The sequence below is a fragment of the Myotis myotis genome, unplaced genomic scaffold (assembly GCF_014108235.1).
Source record: "Myotis myotis isolate mMyoMyo1 unplaced genomic scaffold, mMyoMyo1.p scaffold_m19_p_10, whole genome shotgun sequence".
Taxonomy (NCBI): domain Eukaryota; kingdom Metazoa; phylum Chordata; class Mammalia; order Chiroptera; family Vespertilionidae; genus Myotis; species Myotis myotis.
The window spans coordinates 41,874,881-41,898,083 of record NW_023416314.1 but is presented as its reverse complement, the minus strand read 5'-3'; the positions used below and the strand labels follow the sequence as shown (position 1 = coordinate 41,898,083).

The 23,203-nt window shown below is 42.1% G+C and overlaps 2 protein-coding genes across 2 annotated transcripts; one reads left to right on the top strand and one right to left on the bottom strand.

The window, feature by feature from the left end:
- Window positions 1-6,704: 6,704 nt before the first annotated feature.
- LOC118662851 (putative olfactory receptor 52P1) lies at window positions 6,705-7,706 on the top strand. The gene has a single exon (XM_036321806.1). It carries the CDS (start codon window positions 6,705-6,707, stop codon window positions 7,704-7,706), a length of 1,002 nt encoding a protein of 333 aa, XP_036177699.1.
- A 5,870-nt stretch (window positions 7,707-13,576) lies between these two features.
- LOC118664065 (olfactory receptor 51G2-like) lies at window positions 13,577-14,530 on the bottom strand. Its single transcript, XM_036323959.1, has one exon. The coding sequence runs from the start codon at window positions 14,528-14,530 to the stop codon at window positions 13,577-13,579; it is 954 nt and encodes a 317-aa protein (XP_036179852.1).
- Between the last annotated feature and the right edge of the window lie 8,673 nt (window positions 14,531-23,203).

Here is a 23,203-nt window from a genome sequence, read left to right as displayed (position 1 = left end):
TCTCCCCAAAAAGTACATATGACTCCAGACCTAGTGAGTATTTAATCAGTACTGTAAACTATTCAGTAGACCACACCTTCATCCTAAAAAGACCTTAGAATGGTGTATTTGAGAAACTGAGCCCTCAAATGGTCATGGGGGGCGTTAGTAGCAGATCTAGAACAAATTTTCCATCTCCTAACTCCTATGCCAGGATTCTGTCTATAGAACAATACTGTATAAATAAAGCTGGTTGTTGCTGAAACCTGATCTGTCCTTCCATCTCCCTCTTTCAGGTTTCCATCTTTTTCCCCCTGGACTATCACAGCAGCTATGTCTGAGGTGGAGTCAGAATGTGAAGTAGGAATGAAGCAAACAGCACTTACAGGAGGAATGTGACTAACCCGGTCCGGTAGTTTAGCTAAGGCTTTCCTAAGGTGACCCCTCATACACAACACAGGAGCACAGGTCTGGGAGGCAGAAAAGAATTTCTTGTAATAATGGTGGGGTCTGAAACTTGTAGAAGATAAAGTACTTGAGGAGGACAGAAAGAAGTTCTTCTGTTAGATTCAGACAGACAAGAATGTGAATGATAGAAAACAAGAGAATCAGGAGGTGAGGTAATGCCTGAGACCAGGGTAAATTGTTTGGACATGAGAGGTTCATGAGAGATGGACTCTGCCTTGTGCACTCTGGACTCATCCCCCCCGCAACCTAGCCTATTTCCGTCAACCATTATACATACTCTTTTCTTACTGAAGCTCCACTCAGCCTTTGGGGACTTCCCTTAGTGATTACTATTTTTAGTCCTATTTCTATCGTTATCCTGGTTATTCCAGTTTTCTCTGCCAACCTCAGCTCACATGGCCTCTTTCCTTGACTGTGCCCTTGTTCTAGGCCCTTGGTAGCTGGTTGATCTCAGCAAAAGTAGCCCTCCCTGGTCTACTCACCCTTCATCCCATTTGTGCCAACTCCCTTACTGCTCCCTGTGTACTCCTGGTCTACCCCTACTACCACTGGCCCAGTGTGCTCTCACCTCTCAGTGTGATGCTCAGTTCATTTTCTGTAGGCTTCAGAGAATGCTGGTACAGTTTCCCCCTCAGTGAGAGGAGGGCGGGAAAGACGGAGGTGAAAAGGGAAGATCTGGCTATATCCTCACAATCAGCTAGTCTTCTCCCCAAAGGAAAAAAAAACAGTAGGTTCTCTCCATGAAGAATATCCTTAAAAGGCCCCATGATGGGCCTGGTTTCTTCTCTGGGGATGACTCTAGGGAACTTCTCCATGCCAGTCTCCAGTCTTTTGGGGTTCTGGCCCCTGGATTTCTAAAGACTCTCCTCCCTCGCCATTATGTGGCATTCAATCATGTGTCCCTTGAGGCAGAGTGTAGTCTGGTTTCAGTAATTACTTTGCCTCTCACCACCCTTGTCTTCCTCCCCTGTAAAACCTACTGAGAAATGGAGTCTCCTTAGAATATGCAAACAAATGCCTGCTGTGTGTGTTTGGGGTTTGTTTTTGTTTTTAACTTATGATTTATTAAAGTATAGCTGATATACAATATTATATTAATTCCAGTATACAGCACAGTGAGTTGACATTTATATACCTTATGCTGTGAACACCACAATAAGTCTAGTAACCACCTGTCACCCAAGTCATTACAATATTATTTCTTCTTACCCTTTTTTATAGAACTTTTCAATACCTTTTTTTAAAATATTATTTTTAAATGAGCAATAGATATTCCATGAGAACGAGGACTTAATCTTCTTTCTTCACTACTACATTCCTAGTACTTAGAGAAATGTTGGCACATAAAAGGTGTTCAGTAATATTCTGTTGAGTAAATATTGTTGGTTGAGCAAAAATCTGCCCAATGGTATCACAAGTTAACAATGAGTACCCATGCATAGCCCCAAGCCCCATCAAGATAACAGAGATCCTAGGTTTGGCTGTAAGCACTGTGGTAATGGAAGAAAATTTTAAGAGTCATCTCATTTATTTGCTATTGTCACTTATTCCCTCTATTAGAATCTGTTGTATTTCTGGAAGGTCTAAATGGGGGATGGCCAAAACTCAGCACTTCTAAAATTTAATTATTATAGTATCATTCCTCCATGCTCTCCAGGGAATCTATGTGTTTAAAAAACAAAGCTTCCACCTTCCTCTCTATCATCCAAGCCATGCCATCCTCCACTAGTTCTTCCCTCCATCACCTGCATGCATTGAAAGCTCTCTAATACAAGAAACTTTTCTATTATTTGTATTTCCAAGACAGGGCCAGATACATATTAAGTCATCAATATATGTTTGTTGACTTACTGGTTATCTGAAATCAAGCTTGTCTGCCTGGCCTACATTTGATCAAAATCCCATCTGCTTATTCAAAACCTAACATCATCATGACCTTTGAAGCATTATCAGAGAGATGAATTCACCTGGTGTCTGCCTTTACAAAGCCCATTGTGTAGAAAGCTAACTGAAAGATAACTTAATGAGAGTAACAACAAAAATCTATTGAAGACTTGCTATGTTCTAGGCACTGTATTAAAGATCTTATATGTAATATCTCATGACAACCCTCCCCATTTTGTAGGTAGGAAACAAGAGGCTAAGAGCTGTTGCTTAACCCACCTAAGGTCATACCAATAAGATTTAAAGTGGGCAGTATCACAAAAACAGTATCTGATAAGATGCTGTGTGGACAAGAGAAGAGAGAGAACATGTGATGGTGACTCAGAGTATCAGAGAAGACTCATGAAAGTTCTAACTTTGAACTGGGCTTTAATGGTTCCAAGAACATGCCCATAATCTCTTTCCTACCATGTTTTACACATGTTGTCTTCTGTCCCTGTGTGCCCCTTCCTCCAAGCTCACCTTAAACTTCTAAACCCTAAATTCTCAACTGACTTTTATAGAGCTAACCACTTCCCTTCTTAATGCACCTTTGTGTCTTTTTTGTATCATTGAATTGTAATTAATTTGCATCTGTCTGCCTGTCCTCCAAACCAGGCTGTGACCTCTTTAAGAACAGTGGCATCACCCTTCAACTCTATGCCCTAACATCTAGCATATTCCTTGGCATGTAACAGATGTTCAATCAGTGATCATTGAATTAGATAAAATAAAAATTCTGCTTTTTATTGAGAGGTTAGCATAGACCAGGCAACATGGTAAATGCCTTGCATATATCATCTCATTTAATATTCATTGCCTCTCCTTTTATAGATGAAGAACTAACATTCAGAGAAGTAGCTTGCCCAAAAGAAACAGAAAAGCAAATATTTTTGACAGAGGGGAGGGGATAGGGGGAAAAAAGCAAAATATTCTAAACTGTGTTTCTATGCCAAAAAGCCTTTAGAATTATCTGTGCTCTCCACCTTCCTCCTTCTTAGCCACATTGAACTTTTAGGGTAAATCTTCTCTGCTATCCTATCTTTCCTGCCTATCCTATCATGGCCCAAATTTCCTAGCTTCAATTTTCTACCTCTTTCCACCATCCCAGAGGTCCTTTTATTGATTTTATCCCCAGGGAATGTTTACTCTCAGCTAGGGCTCTAATCACAGGATAAATACTCCAGCTCTCTTGGTCCCCACACTCTAAACCCTGCAGTACCTAAGACTCCACTACCACTCCCAGCCCCAGACCTGGTAAGTCTGTCTGTCTCTGCAACCCTATCGTAGGCGCACTATGATCAGACCAAAGACCTGATGCCACTAAGATAACCTTCTCACAGAGGTGGTCTCCACTTCAGATAAAAGGGACTTACAAGTGAATCGTACTTTTTGATCACTGTTATGTGCTATGTGGTGCCATTGTTCTTCAGATACGTATCTCCTAGAATAATTCCTCATGGTAGCCCCTACAGTAGGAATTAATCTCTCCAGGTCACAGATGAGGAAGCAGGTTGAGAGAGGTTAGGTGACTTGACTGAGATCACATAGCTGGTGAGTTAGTAAAGCTGGGATTTGAATCAGGCTGCCCTTCATCTTCCATAAATGAGTGTTGAGCTCTTGTTAGGTAGCTTCCAGATGCTCAGGAGCAGCTCCATTGATGAAGAACATGCTCCTTTCCAGATACTTGAGCTCCTATTCTTATATACAGTGGTGGCAAATGTAGGTTTACAGTTGTAAGTACACAAAACACAGAGTTTATTCTTGTATTATTATTTATTATTTATTAATATTATTAACCTACTTTTGCCTTGTATTTTAAGTAAGGCTTTTATTACACCAAATGCTAAGTTAATTCAGAACAAAGAGAGGTGAAGGGTATAAAAGTAGTTATTCTGGACAAGTCGTCTGGAAGAGGCTGGAGTCTCTCCTTGCCTGATCTCCAGAGGGGGTGAATCAGAAGAAAACAGCAGTGGGGTGTAGCAGAAGAGGGTTCACAGGCAGAAGAGGGTTCACAGGAAGCTGGAAGAGTCTCTAGTGATTCACCTTTACTATGGAGAGGTTTCTGTAGCCATGTCAGTCACCTTCCAGCCCACAGCTCAGAGATCATTGAATTAAACAGAAGTGGCAAGGGTTCCTTTGAACACTTGTGATGATAGCCCACCTCCTACCTTGCATCATTTCCCAGTGCCCTACAATATTCTTCTCCCAGACATTTTTTCATGAGCTCTAACTCAAATATAATGAGAGGGCCAGGAAGTGAGAACCTCAAGGCCTTCACCTTGGCCTTGATCTCTTTCCTGGAATATTAGAACACTATGCTCAACATATGCTTTTCCAACTTCATTTTCTCCATTTGTGCAAATGGGACTGAGGCAAGATGAACTTTAAGGTCATTTTGTTGGGTAACTACAGAGATAGAATAAAAGCTTTTTGAGTGGCAGCTCAGGGACTGAGGAAACTTGATTCAATTATTTAAAGGCTAAATGGGAGAAGAAAAGAGAAAGAAGAAAGCAAGGCTGTCTCATTTATGGCTGGATTATTCAGCTCTCCATTTTCTCCACACCAAAGAAAGAGCACTAAAGCATAGACACTCCTAAAACAATTTATTACCTAAGTGTACCTGTCTTCTGAGTACAGCCTTGTTCATGCATTTTGCACAGAAATGTATGTAGACAATCACATGCTTAATCAAACACATAGTGTGCTCATTCATAGAATGGACCATTTTTACATATATTATTTCTCAAGATCCCCACATCCTACTCAGTTTTTCTTTTCTTGACCCTCTGGCCACCACCAAAGCTAAAATCTCCTCAGGATATGTTTGGGCCCAGGCTGAATGATGGAAACTCAGGAAGGGAAATAGCACAGAAGAGAAAATAGGAAACACATGGAAGACAGAATGATGAGACAAAAAGGGACAGGTGACTTTTTCAATATTATACCAGCCATAGTTGGCACTGAGATGGAAAAGCAGGCATCCTGGTCCGAGCTCCTTCCTTTCTTCCTGCCTCTATCTCTCTGGGTATGAATAGGTGATGCAAGGGTTTGCAAGGAGTATTGCAGCTTAAGGTAAAGGATACAAATGGGCCATCGCCAGAGGAACCAATTAGTCAGCTATCTGTGTCCCAACTAGCAACTAGAACACAGTCACATTTCATTCTATTAGAAACCAGCGTAAGAAAGGTCTATTTCTCTCTCTCTCTCTTTTCTCTTCTCTTCTCTTCTCTTCTCTCTCTTATGTCTATTTCTTATTTTTTCTTTCCTCTTCATCCTCATCTCCTCTCCCCTCTAATGTCCCCTTCTTAAATTTTCTTACTAATCTCCCCTCTTTTTCAAATTCCCAATCACTGGCTGTCTAGTGGATAAGAGAAAAATGAGAAAGTACATGTAGGTGAAGGAAGATCAGGGGATATAGAGAATATAGATAATGGACAAATAGAAGAGGTGGGGATGTGTAGAAACTCAGTACTATCATTTGACCAAGGTTAGTCTCCATATTTGCTTACAGTGAGTGGTTCTGCTCCCAATTATTAAAATTCGCTTATCTCCTCTTTCTTTCATGTACCTTTGATTTCTATAAGAAAGGATACTTCATATGCAACCATCTCTTAATAACTTTATCAAATTATATATTATGGCCAAATCAGCCTGACACCTAACATAGGCCAATTCTGCATGACCTCACCTGGTTCTACCAGCATCCATACTGGACACCTAAGGCAAGAATGGAATCCTAGTACTAACATGAGCCTAGGAATCTTATGGCTGTAGCAGGCTACAAGAGACTCAACTCCTCAACATGTGCTTTGCTGTTCCTGGTCAGAATCCAGGTTCTGAGCCTCATCTATGAGTAACCATGGGCTCAGTGACTTGAAAAACCCATCCAAAATCTCCCTGTTTTCCTTTCTCTTCTCTTCAGTTCTGATCTTCCCATCTTTAAAAGTAGCCACATTTTAGTCTTTCATCCAATCTTCCTGAAGTTTCATAATTAGATTACCCTTACATTGCCAGATGATTCAGAAGAAAATAAAGGCAGAAGAGGATTCACAGGCGAAAGAAGAAAGCTCTAAGAGTTCCTAGCCCTCATCTTTACCACGGAGAGGATTCTACAAACATGACATCACTGAATTAGACACAAATGTAAAGGACTCCCTAGAGCCCTAGTAAAGATAACTTCCCTTCCTGCCTTGCATCATCTCCCACTGCTCTACAATCTTCTCATCCTGGATGTTTTTCATGCAGTATAATTCAAATATTTCCTGCTACTATTTCCGTTTCAGCCACAGCATAAGAATAAATCCCAATACCTTCATCTGTCAAGACTTCCTATGGCTAAGAGTAAGACAGTAAGGTCTTCTACACTACCCAACCTTAACCTGGCCATGCAATTCACAAACCACAGCCATCAGAACCCAAACTCCTTCCTGCTCGTGGGAATTCCTGGCCTGGAGGCATCCCACTTTTGGATTGCATTTCCCTTCTGCTCCATGTATACCCTGGCAGTGCTCGGCAACATGATGTTGCTGCTGGTGGTACGCTCAGAGCCTGCACTGCACCAGCCCATGTACCTGTTCCTATGCATGCTGTCCATCATTGATCTGGTGCTCTGCACTTCCACTGTGCCCAAGCTCCTTGCACTTTTTTGGGCAAATGCTGCTGAGATTGCCTTTGAAGCCTGTGCTGCTCAGATGTTCTTTATCCATGGCTTCTCAGCTGTAGAATCTGGTATCCTGCTAGCAATGGCCTTTGACCGTTACTTGGCCATCTGCCGGCCACTGCACTATGGGTCATTACTGCCGCCAGAGGCTGTGGGCAAGCTGGGGGCTGCTGCTGTGTTTCGTGGCTTGGGGCTCATGACTCCACTCACCTGCTTGCTGGCAAGGCTGAGCTACTGTAGCCGAGTGGTGGCCCACTCCTACTGTGAACACATGGCTGTGGTGAAGCTGGCTTGTGGGGGCACACAGCCAAACAACATCTATGGCATCACTGCTGCCACTCTGGTGGTGGGCACTGACTCCATCTGCATTGCTGTCTCCTATGCACTCATCCTCCGGGCTGTGCGAGGCCTCTCCTCCAAGGAGGCAAGAGCTAAGACCTTTGGCACCTGTGGCTCCCACCTTGGTGTCATTCTTCTCTTCTATACACCGGGGCTCTTCTCATTCTACACACAGCGCTTTGGCCAGCATGTGCCCCGGCACATCCACATCCTCCTGGCTGACCTCTACCTCGTTGTGCCACCCATGCTCAACCCCATCATCTATGGCATGAAGACCAAACAGATCCGGGATGGGACTCTCCGACTGCTGAAGTGGGGCACCGCACAGTCATAAAGTCTTCAACCCCACCCTGGAACCCTAGCCTCTTCCCTTAACCCTTGGGAAAGATGTTTAAGAGACCAGTGAAACTTAAATGTCAAACTCTGTCTTCCTAGCACAGGAAATTGTTGATATCAAGGATGTTACTCTAAATAAAGCTATTGTTCAGTGACTTTTTTTAGTTGCAGTCTTCATGGCCTTTTAATACAAGAAGAATTACACCTTGTGGCCAGGATCACTGCACTCTCTCCTCCTTTCATTTTGGTCCAGCTGATCCATTATAACATGTTCTGTTCTGTTCTCATCTCTTCAAGCCCACCTGTTCTCCTCATCTGAGGGTCAATTTCAGGATCCTCTGGGGGTTTGGTCCTTTCTGACACCTGCTCTTTAAGCATTCTTCCAGCAGGATTAGGGGTCTAAGCCTTTCTCAGGACACCACTTTTCTCTATTTTGTAACTACAATAGACCTAGGACCAACATTATATCCTGTTGAGAAAAGTGAGTAGATAGGCTTAAACAAGTTATTGCTACTAATAAATTCTTTGAAGCAATGGGTAGCAATGAGTAAGATGACTTACCTAGGCCATCTCAAAATCATAAAACAGATACTAAAGGTCCTGGTGACTAGAATCAGAAGAATGTCCTTGTGCACTAGGCTAGGACAACCTACATTCAGTTTTGCCAAGAAATGGAGACAGTTGCAAAAGTCATAAGAGTGGTATACAGAGTTCTGACCCGCCCTAGAATACAAGGTCAGAAGAGGAAAAGACAGCAAAAGGGAAAAACTTATTAACTAAAAATCTGTGTAGATTTTATTATGTTCATACAATGTTTCTCAACTGAAGTTCACGGATCTCTGGTTTTCTCTGTACAGGAAGACTAAGCAGCACACCATACAAACAAAGTCTATAATTTTCTTTGCATGTGAGTTATTTTCTCTAGAGCCGGTATTGTACTTCTCCACTTACACTATTCTAAGATATAACCTGGTTTGGAAGCAATGATCAATGATATGTGGATCTTGAAGAAAACATGAATGTTCTTGCAAAGCACTAGCTTGGGGTGAGGCAAAGAGGATCTGTGCTCTCTGGCAAGGTAAGGAAGGTGCTTCTGCCAGCCTGAAGAGTTCAGAAAAACATTTAAGATTCAGTCGTTTGGGCTTATCCACCAAAATTTCTCATTTCTTGCTCTTATGGACCCACACTTTTTCTGTCAGGGAATTTACTTTGACATAGATGACCTATAGATACTAAATATTCACTGTTCTTCATATTTCTGCCACCCTTAAAATCATACCTGATACATAGCTATCTAATGCATAAAGATAATAATAATAATAAATGCTCCCATCGATTGAGCTCAATAAAAATTATACAATTATTTGCATTTACCAATTGCCAGGAATTCAGTCTTTCCTTTACTCAGTCATTTATTTTATACATAAACGGCTTACAGTATTTCAGCCCATTTGCATGGGTTAGACAAGTCAGGAGAAACAATGCCTTCCTGACTTGCAATGAATAAGGAAGACAGGCATTGATCTAATAACTACACAAATGGTTCTACCTAAAATTGGTTCTCTGCTGCTGGATTTGGTGCTCTATGTACATTATGTGGTTGAATCTTTACAACATCTCTGTGAGGTAGGTATTCACTTTATAAAGATGAGGAAATGGCTGGTTTGGCTCACTGGATAGAGCATTGGCCTGTGGACTGAAGGGTCCTGGGCTCAATTTTGGTCAAGGGCATGTTAACGTAAAAAACCACTGAAACCTGTAAAGAATTTTTATGAGTTTATTTGAGCCAAACTGTCGACATATGCCGGGAAGCAGAACCTCAATGAATTGAGATAGTGCTCTGGAGAATGGCAGGGTTACATTCGTATTTATACATGAAATTCATTGGTGACAGATTTAAGGAGGTGGGATTAAGCGAAGCGGGGGAAACCTCTGTGAAAGGATAAAAAGTAAAATGATGGACACATACTTAGGTGGGTGCAGGATCAATCAACATGATAATGAAGGAATTTGTAGTATCTGCCCTGGCGCCCAGAACATTTGGTTATGCCCCAGGGGTTCCAGAAAAAGGGAAGTTACAAGTTACCCAGACACTTCAAAGGAATGTTATCTTAGAGGCAAAAAGGCAAATGGGCTCAGTAAGGATCAAAGTTGATCTTGTCAGTGAAGATACTGGCCTAGGACATAACTGCCCACCATAACTGCTTTTAGTCAAAGTTTAATTTCAGACCATCCTTTGTGGTTATTTTAGGTCTCTGAGTCTGCTAGGCTGCCACACAGGCCTTCCCTGAGCTTGTCAGGTCAGCGTGTGGCCCCTTTCGTCCACAGGCATATGCCCAGGTTGCGGGTTCCATTGGCAGGAGGCAGCCAATCAATGATTCTCTCTCATCATTGTTGTTTCTATCTCTCTCTCTCTCCCACTTCCTTCCTCTCTGAAATCAATAAAAATATATTTTTAAATAAAAATAAAGATAAGGAAATGGAGGTTCAGAGAAGATGAAATAAACTAAAAGTCACACAGCTTATTTAGGCCAAAGGTAAAATTTTGCTTAACACAGGTTTTCTGCATGGATGAGTGAAAGAGTCTGATTAACTTAAAGATTAAGAGCAGGAGCCTTAGATTCATGTACGTAGACTCTTTTTAAAACTAATGCCAAAACCTAAAAGCCACTGTATATCATGTCCTGACAATCTCTTAACTAGCTGAACTGGTAGTAAAACTTTTTAGAGACCATCTCAGAACTCCCCCTTGTGTCAGGCTCAGATACTAGTTATTTGGGTCTGTGAGCAGAGGACGGCATTTTGGGACATACTGATGCATCTGTACCCTGAAGATAAAGTTGTGAGCACATGGACCCCAGGTCCCTTCCCCTTGACATCAGTGCAGCTGTGGAATAACTAACAGTAAAGTGACAGGGATTAAGGGTGGACAAAGACAGTCTAACTAACTAATCCTTTCTACTAGAGAAAAAGAGGAATAAATGGAGTGACACTATACACACACAGGAATACCTACATGAAGAGAGAACAATTTTTATGTAGCACCCAAACACAATATAGTTTCCGGTACAGTTATATATGAAAAAAGCTTGGAAGTATATCCTTTAAAAGTTAGCAGTTATGCTCTAGCTCAATGGTTCTCAACCTTCTGGCCCTTTAAATACAGTTCCTCATGTTGTGACCCAACCATAAAATTATTTTCGTTGCTACTTCATAACTGTGATGTTGCTACTGTTATGAATTGTAATGTAAATATCTGATATGCAGGATGATCTTAGGCGACCCCTGTGAAAGGGTAGTTTGACCACCAAAGGGGTCGCGACCCACAGGTTGAGAACCGCTGCTCTAAGAGGAAAATTCAATGTTTTTTGTTTTGTTTTAACTTCCCAAGTGTTCTTGTGGCCCCAAATGCCATCATGTCAGCCAAGGGTTTCTGATAGAGATTGGAGGACCCTCGGTGAAATGGACATGCTGGTATGTGAAGTTGACAGAGGGACCTGGATAAGACAGTTGCTTGTTCAGTCCAAGATTTATGGCTCTGAGGAGCTGTCTTTTCTAATTAGATCTCATCTTCAAAGTGCTGGTTGCCGAGAACCAATTTCAGCATGTCATAATTTCAAGAGTTTCATCAAAATGTTGATGAGACTTGGGGACTCAACAGGGTTGAGTCACACCTGTAGTCACCTGTTGGGAATGGCTAGAGGCATTTCCCCAAACCTGAATAGGAAACTGATTGTGGCTGCCAGACAGTTAAAGGGCATCTTAATCTACATGTTATTGCCTCCTACTGGCCAAACACCTGAACAGCCGTAGGCTAATTTCCCCAAACTGACAATGCTTCTGTACCCTTTGAAACTTTACCCTTTGAAGTGTATTATCTCCACCTTGCCTTAGGACAAATTGTGTTAATAAAAGCAAGGGTCCTAGACAAGGAGGGAGTCTTCAGTTCCTTTAGCTGAAGGTACTCTGACTCCCAATGCTTTTCAAAATTATATCTCGTCTCGGGAGTCTATTAGTCTCTGAATTTCTATGCCATCTACATATAGCCCCTTCTCCAGATTCCTGAACCCTTCTTGATGCTGGGACATGAACCCCGGCAGCTGGTTAGATTAGATTTACTGAAAACTTGGTTGGCTAATATTAGACATAATATTCTAAAGAGGTAACTCTGAACTCACCATCTGTTGCCCTTGCTTCTTGGGCTCTAGGGGTGGGATCCTGAGACCTTCAGATACAGAGGGTTGGCAATGGCCTCTTTCTAGTTACTATAGATACAGGGTTCTGAGTTCCTTGAAATGCATGCTTTGGTTGCTAATGTAAATACATCTAATAGGGGAAACAACTTTTCCAACTAAACTTGAGTAGTTGTTTTAACCAGGAATGTTCCTATTTCAATTCTTCAAGAAATGTTATATGTTCTTTAGGACTGAGCAGGCCAAGGGCAATGCTAGTGATGAAGTGAGACATCCTTCAATTTCTGGGTAAAAATCCCCCTCGAAGTCTGGAAGCAGCTTTGGACAAAGCTTCACACAAAAAAATAGCTCCTTGCTGAGCTGCACCCTTAGAAACAGACTTCTTGACCATATAAATCTTACCTTGTCCCCAAAGTCTCTGACATCCAACCTCACCTCATTCCATTGAAGTTTACCAACTGCTTGTTATCCCCACAGGGCTCAGGCATTCAGATCTCCCAGTCCTCTCCCTCCCTGGGAATCAGCCTTCATCTTCTCTACTCATTTATTTAACAATATATGTTAAGTACCTAGTATATGGTAGGTGCTGCTCTTAAAGCTGGGGACACAGCAGTGAACAAAATAGTCCCTGAATCCTGGGTTTCATGGAGCTTACATCCTAGCAGATCACCTGCATTGGAAATGAGTGGCTATTCCACCTTTATCATTGATGCTTGAGAAACCAGCTCTATCCAGAAGTTATACTGAATAGCTTTCCCAGGCTTGGCAGTGTCAAATTTTATCTCTAGTTCAAAATAGAGACACAGGGAGGCAAGTTGGAAGACTGGATGAAAAAAGTGAAGGGACTGATAAGTACAGATTAGTAGTTACAAAATATCAGGGATGTAAAGTACAGCATAAGGATTATAGCCAATAATATTATAATAACTATATATGGTGCCAGGTGGGTACCGGAAATATCAAAGGGAATACTCGTAAAGTATATGATTGCCTAACCACTATCCTTTACACCTGAAGCTAATACAAAATAATATTGAATGTAAATGGTAATTGAAAAACAGAAAAATAAATAGAGGCACATATGAAGAGAACCAGGAGAAAACTACCACTCCCTAAACTGCAAATAAGTGCTAGATAAATTCTGCATCTACCATGTTGTCCTATGAGTTTCCCACCACCCACTCTCCTTTTCTACTTCTTGATATGTGAGATGGTTTATATTAAATTTGGAAGAAGAAGGCCAGTGTTAAGGTAAATATAGTCTATTTACACATAATAGGAATACAGTTCTTCCTTAGGCTTAAAAATTAAATGTTCAGGGGGCGGGGGTGGTAATCCAGGTGGAAAAGGAGAGAGGTGCCTGCACAAAAAGATATGCACATGCATCCTCACAGTTAGCGCGGTTAAGTCCCCTGGCAAGGAGAAGTTACAGTATATATGAGTCTGAAATAGTTCAGCTCTAATCAGATAGAGCAATGAGAAGATTATCAAGATGATACTTTTATGTACTTTCCAATGGTCTCAGTCCCCAAAAACTATAATTATAGAAACTGATCGTGCCACACAAAGGCCTCAACAGTTGGAGCTGATTCATTAAAAACCCCTAAAATTTAAATCTTCACAATTAATCCTCCTCCACCCCAAGGCCTGGGTTGACCTGGGTCCTTTTGCTGTTCTAGGAAACATCAACCCTTTTTTCCTGGAAGCGCTTTAGGAGGCCCTGGCGGATCTGCTTAGACTTGATGCAGTAAACGATGGGGTTCATGAAGGGTGGGACCAAGAAGTGCAGGTTAGCCATGAGCACTGCCAGAGCAGGGTAGCTATGCTTCTCTACTCGGTGCAACACAGATAGCCCCAGTTTGGGCAAATAAAAGATGAGAACAATGCAGAGGTGTGAGACACACGTGTTGAGTGCCTTGAGACGTTCCCCAGGTGATGCAAGACCTAGCACGGTCCTTAGGATCAGGGTGTAGGAGAGGACAATGAGGCAGGAGTCAAGGCCCAGTGAGAGGAGTATCGAGACCAGGCCAACCAAGCTGTTGATCTGGGTGTCTGAGCAGGCCAGTCCTACAAGATCACAGTGCAGGCAGTAGCAGTGAGAGAGTACACTGATCTGGGGAAAGAGCAGATGCCGCAGGAGCATGGGTCCTGGGAGGTTGAGCACGACAGCCCTCACCAGGATGGCAGCCCCCACTTTGGCCATGGCTGAGTGGGTAAGAATTGTGGCATAGTGCAGAGGGTCTCGGATGGCAACAATACGATCAAAGGCCATGGCCAGCAGCACACCAGATTCCACATAGGTGAAGGCATGGATGAAGAACATCTGTGCAGCACAGAGATCAAAGGGCAGCTCACGAGCACCCAGCCAGAAGAGCCGCACCATAGTTGGGAAGGTGGAGGCACAGAGCCCCAGATCTGAGGCTGCCAACATGGACAGGAAGATGTACATGGGTTGTTGTAAGGCTGGGTCTGTGCGGATCAGGAAGAGGATGATACTGTTGCCCAAGATGGAAACCACACAGATAAAGTTGATGGGGATAGAAACCCAATGATGAGAAGCTTCCAGGCCTGGAAAGCCAGTGAGGAGGAAGGTAGAATGACCATAAGTGCTGGTGTTGCAGGAAAACATCATGATTCCAGGAAGGGATTGTGCACCCTACAAGTAAGAGGCATTCATTCATTTGATCATCACTTATAAAGTCCCTAAGTGTGCGCTACAAAAGAAGAGCTGCTCCATAACCCTTTCTTGGTCCATGAAAGAAACCTCATTCCTCTTAGGAGCTCCATTCCATTCCATTTCCTGGCTAGTTTAATATTATCTTTGAATAAGTAGTATTGAATCAATTTTATGAATTGATCTATACTTAGTTCAGCTACTCAATACCTATCTTCTCTTTTGCCTAAACAACCTCTTTTATTCACTTAAGCAATACCCAAAAGCCTATCTCTTCAAAGTGTCTTCTCAGATAAAATAATTAGTGGCTCAGTGGTTGAGTGTCAACCTGTGAACCAGGAGGTCACAGTTCAATTCTCAGTCAGGGCACATGCCCAGATTGTGGGCTCAGTCCCCAGTGTGGAGTATGCAGGAAGCAGCCAATCAATGATTCTCTCTCATCATTGATGTTTCTATCTCTCTCTCCCTCTCCCTTCCTCTGAAATCAATAAAAATATTTTTTTAAATAAAAAAGGAGAATAATATTCTTAGAGACATGTTTTCCACAGTTTGATATACATGTTAACAAATATTCCAGAAAGGATACTCAAACAAATGGTGTATTTTTAAGACCATCTTTTGTGGAGACTGGTTGGTTTTTCTTCTGGTGCCATTATGCAACCAACATTTTCTGTATTTCTTTTCTGGAAATGCTTTGGGGCACTTAACAGGCTCTTTGAATGTCCATGGTGACACATTTCTCTCCTGTGAAGATGGGTTGGATTAGGAAAAGTAATCAAGAGTTCTTCAAAGCTAAGTCTGGTAAACTCAAATGCACTCATTTTTGTTAAACTCTCTCTTCCTCAATCCCACATCCACGTCATTGGCTGCTTAAAGCTTGCACATTTTCTGCTGACTCTGCCTCTGAGACAGTTCTGTGGACACATTTAATTTGAAGGCACCTTCCTCTTACACATCTCTTTTTCATCCCTTTTACCATAAAAGCTGTTGTGACAGCCCCAAGTACTTTGTGACATTCCCAAGTACTTTGAAGTTCTCCTCAGTGTGGGCAGAACGGTGAGGCTGGCAGGTCTCGAGGACACCACCTGAGGAATGGAGCAGAGAAGCATGAGCTCCAGGACCCCAAGGGTTAATGTTAAGCAAGGAACCGAGAATGTGTACTGCAAGCTCATCTGTTTCCATAGCGGAGTTAGGCTGCAGTCTCCACAAGTTCTCTCTTCATCGACAGGACTGCACCTCCATTTGTCTTCTACGTATCTTCACATTGATTTGCCCTGTAAATTAAATGTCTTACAGAACCACAAACTGTAATCCCCCTGTTTTCTCCCCAAAGTTCACCTTCCAATACCTCCCAGGTTTTGTTTCCTTTCCTGTTATCCATGAAATTTCCAGGGGAAACACACACACACACACACACACACACACACACACACACACACACTTAGTATCTCTTTTCACTCTGTAACATATTCCCCATATCTATATTTGAAATATCCCCTCCTTTCACATCCCAGTTAACTAATGTAGCCAAAGTCACCATCATGTCCCTACATAGTATAACAGCCTCTTAAACTGTCCTACTTTTGTCATTTTTGTCAGTCTTTATTGTTCTAAATTTATCATCCAAATTTCCATTTGAATCATGATCAGACTACTTGAGAAAAGGAAAGTGCGGACATTTAAATGAGCATGCGCATAGGGAGGAAACGCAGTGATCAGGTTTGTTTTAGGAAGATGTCTCCTATAATATCTTTGTTAAATAACTCTCATGGGTCCCTGAGGCTGCAGGATCAAGTCTAAGTGAGATCATTAAACCAGGTCCATAAGGGGAAGGACCTTATCCATCCTACATTGCTAACCTACTCAGTTACCTCTCTCCTAAGCATTATAAACACTATTCAGAAAACATTTTTCTACTCATCAAATTTACCATATTTGATAATTCTTAAAATATCTCTTTTGTTGAAATACAAAATACATGCAGAAAAGCCTGCATATTATAACTGTAAAGCTTGAATGAATTACCTCAAAGCAACAAGCACTCAGATTAAGAAACAAATTATTGTCAGCCTCAGGGAACTCCTGTGACCCCTTCCAGTTACCCCCTCCTCTCAGGATTAACCATCATCTGGACTTCTAATACCACAGATTAATTTTGCCTATTTCAATCACATAGGATATACTCTTTTCTATCTGCCTTCCTTCAAATTTACGTCTGTTTGTTGAAGAAATGAATATACGATTTTATTATTTTTACCAGCACTATCTTACTAAACTGACTTTCTGTTATGTGTCAAGCACAGTACTAGGAAATGACAGAGAGCAAAGAAAACTCACATAAGCCAGGAATACCCTAAAGTTGTGTGCTTGTTTGTTCCATTATGAGTGTGTACAATTTCACCGATTCATGTCTGATAATGATTATTGATGATATGGATAGCTTTTATCATTTATTGACCTTGTGGTAGCCTCTGGGTAGGGATGTTACCTACTCTCTTCACAATAAGGAACTGAGTCCCAGGTTGAATAACTTGGTACAAACCAAACATCTGGTAAGTGAATGATCCTGATCTCAGTTCAGCACTGATTCTCAAGGCCATGTGCCAGCAGACAGCTTATGAAACTTCTCCCAAACTGTCAGGCCAGAGCCCAAATGGAAAGGCTTTTTCTCTGGATACAACTTAGTTCACACAAAAAAGCACTGATTGTCATTCCACATAGCATCACAGAGTTTTGTACAAAGCTTCTGTGAAATGACAGCAGAGAGAAATGACAACCACAGGCCATAATCCCCCCTGAACAAGTGCCTTCTCCAGCAGTTGGCAACTTGGACAGTCCCTGTCTCCGTGGCTCCTGGAGATCCCTACGTCACTGTGCTGGAGTTAAAGCCGACTTTCTGTACTTAAAAACAAACAAACAAACAAACAAACATTTTGCCATGTCCTTTGCTTTCTGATATTTCTTCGGGGTTTTAAGTTTATTTTCTCCAGAAATTAAGGTATTTGTTTTTTATAAATGCTCTCTACATATTGCTTACTCAATCTGCTAACCCTGTGGGATATTTTCCCATTTTCTGATGAGAAAATTGAGGCTCAGGGAGGCCAAATAACTTTCCCAACGTATGAAGCTAGGTGATTAGAGCTAGGATTTAAATCCAAGCTGGCCTAAAAACAAACACTATTGGCTTAATTGCTTCATACTAGTATAAGAAAAGGCGATTCTGGCCCTTCGTGGCTATTAGATCCTTTGCCATCAAGAACATTTGAAGGCCAGTTTTTTTTCTCCCCTTTCTCCAACCCCATGTCCCTCTAAAGCAGATGCAGTGTTTTGAGACCAGAGTGAGGTCACCTGCTGAAAGAAGTAGTTCCCAGGACCAGTCCCTTCATCCTCCAGCCAGGCCTCCACCTCCATCACTCCCAGTTTTTCCAAAAATTCCACACAGGTTGTAACTCGTCCTCCAGATGCAATGGCCAAGTTACCTTCCACAACTCATCTTTACCCAAGACCCAAGAATGCTGCAGTGTCTGATAAAAGGGAAAAGACATCCTCCTCCCCCTGTTCTAATGCTGCAGGGGTAAGAAGAAGTTCAGCAAAGTGTTGTGTTTTTGCCATGTTTAAAAATAATAATAAAAGGATAATAATACTGACCTCACAGAATGGTGTGAACATGGAAAAGACTACAAACTGTTTAGCACACAGTAGGCATTTATGAAAATGTGATGATAAGCAGAGATACCCTAGGGTTTCACATCCATTATCTCATGAAATCTTCCTCCTTCCCAAGTCTGTGAGTGGCATCATCTCCTTTCTTTAGATGAGGAAATAGAGCCTGAGAGGTGTGGAAATCTGTCAATGGCCACATTAAGAGTAAACATAAGGGACCAGCATCAAGTACAGTTCATTTGACTCCAAAGCCCATGTGTCTGTCCATTCCTCAGCACTCTCATCTCTAAAATCTTTAATGATAATACTTGTCTCTTGAGATCGTTATAAAGATTAAATGAGAATACATGCAAAGCATTAGAATAGTGCCTGGCACAGAATAAGCAATTAATGAATGTTAACTATTATGGGTTGTTTTAGTATTTACTACTTTATGAGGTGGGTATAATTATCATTTCCATTTTGCATATGGAAAAACTAAAGTACCAAGTAGTTGTATAACTTGCCTAAGATCGTGAAGTAAAAAAGTAGATGAGCCAGCATTCAATTCTAAGCAGTCTAACTCCAGAGCCCACATTCTTCAGCACTGCGTCATGTTGCTTCTTTCTGCTAGCTGTGATGATTACTAATATCATTCGTGCTTAAAATTTTTATCCCCAAAGAAGATGAAATACAATTACAGATTTATGCACTCTCATCGACCACCCCTACCTCCTCCCTCACCTCTTATATGCATCAATCCTTGAACTTCCCCATTGAAAAGTTCTAAGATTATCAGGATCCATGTGTTTATTGGCCATCCCTACGTTTCATAGTGCATGAGTTTAATACAGACTCATGGCTTAAGAAAATCTTCCCCCTAACAAAAAATAAAATCTCCTGGAGACCAAAGGAGAAATGTGATAGACCTACACCTGCAAAGAAAAACAATAAGAGGAAGAAATAGAGAGGGAGGAAGAAAGAGACAGAGAATCAATACAGAGCAGACCCTTCTAAGGGTGTGGGGGAAATTAAACCACACTCGCTGCCCCTCTACCATCTATTCATCCAGGTCCCAGAAGACCATGAATAGTGCAAAGACTGTGTCTTTCTCTGATCAGGGAAGTCTGTCCCCAAGTGGTTCATGGCCAAACTAAGAGCCATCTAAGCGTAATACCTAGCTTAGAGAAGGTTGGAGACCCTTCTCCCACAAGAGGATTTCCATGGCAACCAGACATTAGTCTCTGGTACTCAAGAGGATATTAGGCTGTAAGTCTCTGGACTTGCCAGCGGAGTCTTGGGACTGAAGAAGCCCCATGCCTGGGGCTAAGAGTAATGACAGAGAAGTAGGCGCTGGCACAGCAGCCTTAGCCTAGCAAAGATTGTCAAGAGCTGGGGACCTAAGGTTTCCCCAAGCTCGTGATGTTGTTAAACATCAGCTCTTTCCAAATTCTGCCAGCACTAGCCGGTTTGGCTCAGTGGATAGAGCGCCAGCCTATGGACCAAAGGGTCCCGGTTTCAATACTGGTCAAGGGCATGTACCTTGGTTTTAGGTTCCTGCTTGGCCCAGCCCTGGTCGGGGCTCCTGCAGAAGGCCATTAATCAATATGTTTCTCTCTTTCTTCCACTCTCCCTAACACTCCATGTAAAAAATATCCTAGGGTGAAAATTAACAAAACAAAAAACAAACAAAACAAAAAAATTCTGCCAATGAGGTATTAGGCAACATAGCCAAAGAGGAATGCATGATTGCTCTAAACATGGGGAGTATGTCAGAGAGGAGAGAATTTCTCTAACTTTATGCCTATACCTAGGGGATGAAGGTTGTTGAAAAATTAGCTCTAATACTGCTCTGCTTAGAAATAAGCTTAGCATAATCCTGTCTAGGGCAGACATCTGCATCTGGGCAGTCAAAAACTGTCTGGAGGGTCTCCAGCTCCCCAGAAACAACTCAGATCCATTTCACCTCCAGCTGCTTTCTAGCTGTTTGAAGCTTTTATGTTCTAGGGATGAATGGGGTCGTGTGAAGAAGCGTTCAGTGCTGCCCAGAAGGAGAAACGCTGATGTAGGTTGGTGGTGCAAGGCCTCGGTGTGCAGTCTCCCCATCGCAAGCCCAGCTTTGATACTCCAGGCCCAGCACTCACCATAGCTGCAGAGCTTCTGTCTCCTCTCATCTATCTGTCCATTTGTGAAATGCATTTCTTGCTGTGTCAATAAAGACCAGAATACTATAATCCTCCTGACAGAGTTAGGGAAATAACAGGTCTGCTGGGATCCCGGTGCAAAGCCAAGAGATTTTCAGAGTTGAATTTACTGAACCCCCTGAGTCCTGGGCCAGGCAGCTCTGGGACTTGGAAGGAAGCATCAGGTGGTAACATCCAGATGATTTTTCATAGAGGGCGCCAGAAGAATACTAAGGTTTCCTGTCCTGAGCACCTGCTCTTCCCAAAAGGTCAGCCCCATGAGTTGCCTGGTGACAAACAGAGGCAGGTGGAGACCAAGAGGATGGTTAGGGACTGGGACACACTCAGTCCTTCTGGAGCAAGAGACAGTGAGGCATTTCAGTTTCTCAAGAGAATAAGCCTAAGCTTTTTCCAAATTCTGCCAAAGAGAAATCAGGCAACATAGCCAAAGAGGTGTGCCTGAGTGCTTTAAACACGGGGAGCATGTCAGAGAGGAGACAAGTTCTCTAACCTTATGCCTACACCTCGGGGATGATGGTGGTGTAAAATAAGCCTATGATGATGAAGTACTGTCTCTCCCTTTCTCTGCTAGTGTTAACCCTTGGAAATCATTCATCAAGCATGATGTAATGAAAAAGCTGAGATATATTTCTAGATCTGTCACTTATCAACTGTGATAATAAGCAAATTACTTTAACCCCTTGGGCCTTTTATGCTTCACTTGTAAACTGAGAATAATGGTTATTTCATGGGATCATTGTTAGAATTATAATATAATGTGAGAGCACTCAGAAAAGGACTTGAAACATCATAGATTCCCCATACGTACTCCCTTTCCTTTCAAATAGGGACTGAGAACAGGCTTCAGTAGTCTCAACTCCTCTACATTGTCCATCCACATGTCATGCTTCCCGCTCATAGTCAGAGTTTGGGGATTTTTAACTAAACTTTTTATTTGGAAATAAATTTAGATTCACAGAACAGCTTCAAAGATAGCATAAAAAGTTTCTGTCTATTCTCCAGCCAGCTTCCTTAATGTTAATATAAACATGGTACATCTGTCAAAACTAAGGAATTACTGATGGTCCATTACTAGTAACTACAGTCCAGGTTTCCTTTGTATTTCATCAGTTTTTCCATTAGTGCCTGTTTCCTAATCTGGGATTCAATGCAGGGTACCACATCACGTCTGCTTAAAATGGTGGTTGCAGGGGCTGGAGAGAGGGAGGAATGGGCAATCATTGTTTAATGGAGACAGAGTTTTGGTTTGGCAAGATGAAAAAAGTTCTGTAGATGGATGGTGGTGATGGCTGCACAGCAATGTGAATGTATTTAATGCCACTGGATTACACACCTAAAAATAGTTAACGTGGTAAATTTTATGTTATGGGTATTTAGCACAATCTTTAAAATAATAATAATAACGAAATAATCTAAGAAAATCCCTAGCTCAGTGACAAGAACACAGTTGGTGTTCAATCACTGTCAATTTCCTTCTAACCACTCCCTGGTGCAGCAGTTTTCAACCTGTGGGTCGCGACCCCTTTGGGAGTCGAACGACCCTTTCACAGGGGTTGCCTAAGACAGAGCTGCCTCAAACAGATTGTCAAACTGCAGCGGGAAGGCCGGGGAGGGTTGGGGGGCAGGAGGGAGGGGGGTAAGAGATCAACCAAAGGACTTGTATGCATGCATATAAGCATAACCAATGGACATAAGACACTGGGGGATAGGGGAGGCTAGGGGACTGTCAAGGGCGGGGGGGAAAAAAAGGACACATATGTAATACCCTTTGTAATGCTTTAAGCAATAAAAAAAAAAAGAAGAAATTCTTACCATTTGCAACAGCATGAATGGAACTGAAGAGCATTATGCTAAGCAAAATAAGCCAGTCAGAGAAAGATAAATATCACATGACCTCACTCATTTGTGGAATATAATGAACAACATACACTGATGAACAAAAACAGATCCAGAGACAGAGAAACATCGATCAGACCGTCAAACCTCAGAGGGAAGGTAAGGGAGGGTGGGGGTAAGGGGGTGAGATCAACCAGAGAACTTGTATGCATGCATATAAGCCTAACCAATGGACACAGACACAGGGGGGTGAGGGCATGAGTGGGGGGGAATAATGGGGGGATAAGGACACATATGTAATGCCTTAATCAATAAAGGAAAAAAAAAAATCCAAAAAATAAATAAATAAATAAAACCAAAAAAAAAAAAAAAAGAAAACACATATATAATTACATATTGTTTTTGTGATGAATCATTATGCTTTAATTATGTTCAATTTGTAACAATGAAATTGGGGGTCACCACAACCTGAGGAACTGTATTAAAGGGTCGTGGCATTAGGAAGGTTGAGAACCACTGGGCTGGTGTGATACATGCCTTGAGGCCCTGCACAATAAATCTCTTATGCCCTGATGTTAAAAGAATAACAAGTGCTGGGAAAAGGAATTGTTTCTGAAAGTAGGTAGCAGATGGTGGCAAGTGAGGGCGCACTCCCGGCGCTCTTCTCTCCCACCAAACCTCCTTAAGAGGGCACAGCACGTCGGGGTGGGCTGATGGCCCCTCCATCTAGTTAGTGGTTCTCAACCTTCTGGCCCTTTAAATACAGTTCCTCATGTTGTGACCCAACCATAAAATTATTTTCGTTGCTACTTCATAACTGTAATGTTGCTACTGTTATGAATCGTAATGTAAATATCTGATATGCAGGGTGGTCTTAAGCGACCCACAGGTTGAGAAACGCTGATAGATGTTTTACTGTATTAGATAGTGAGGACACGGGAAGGGG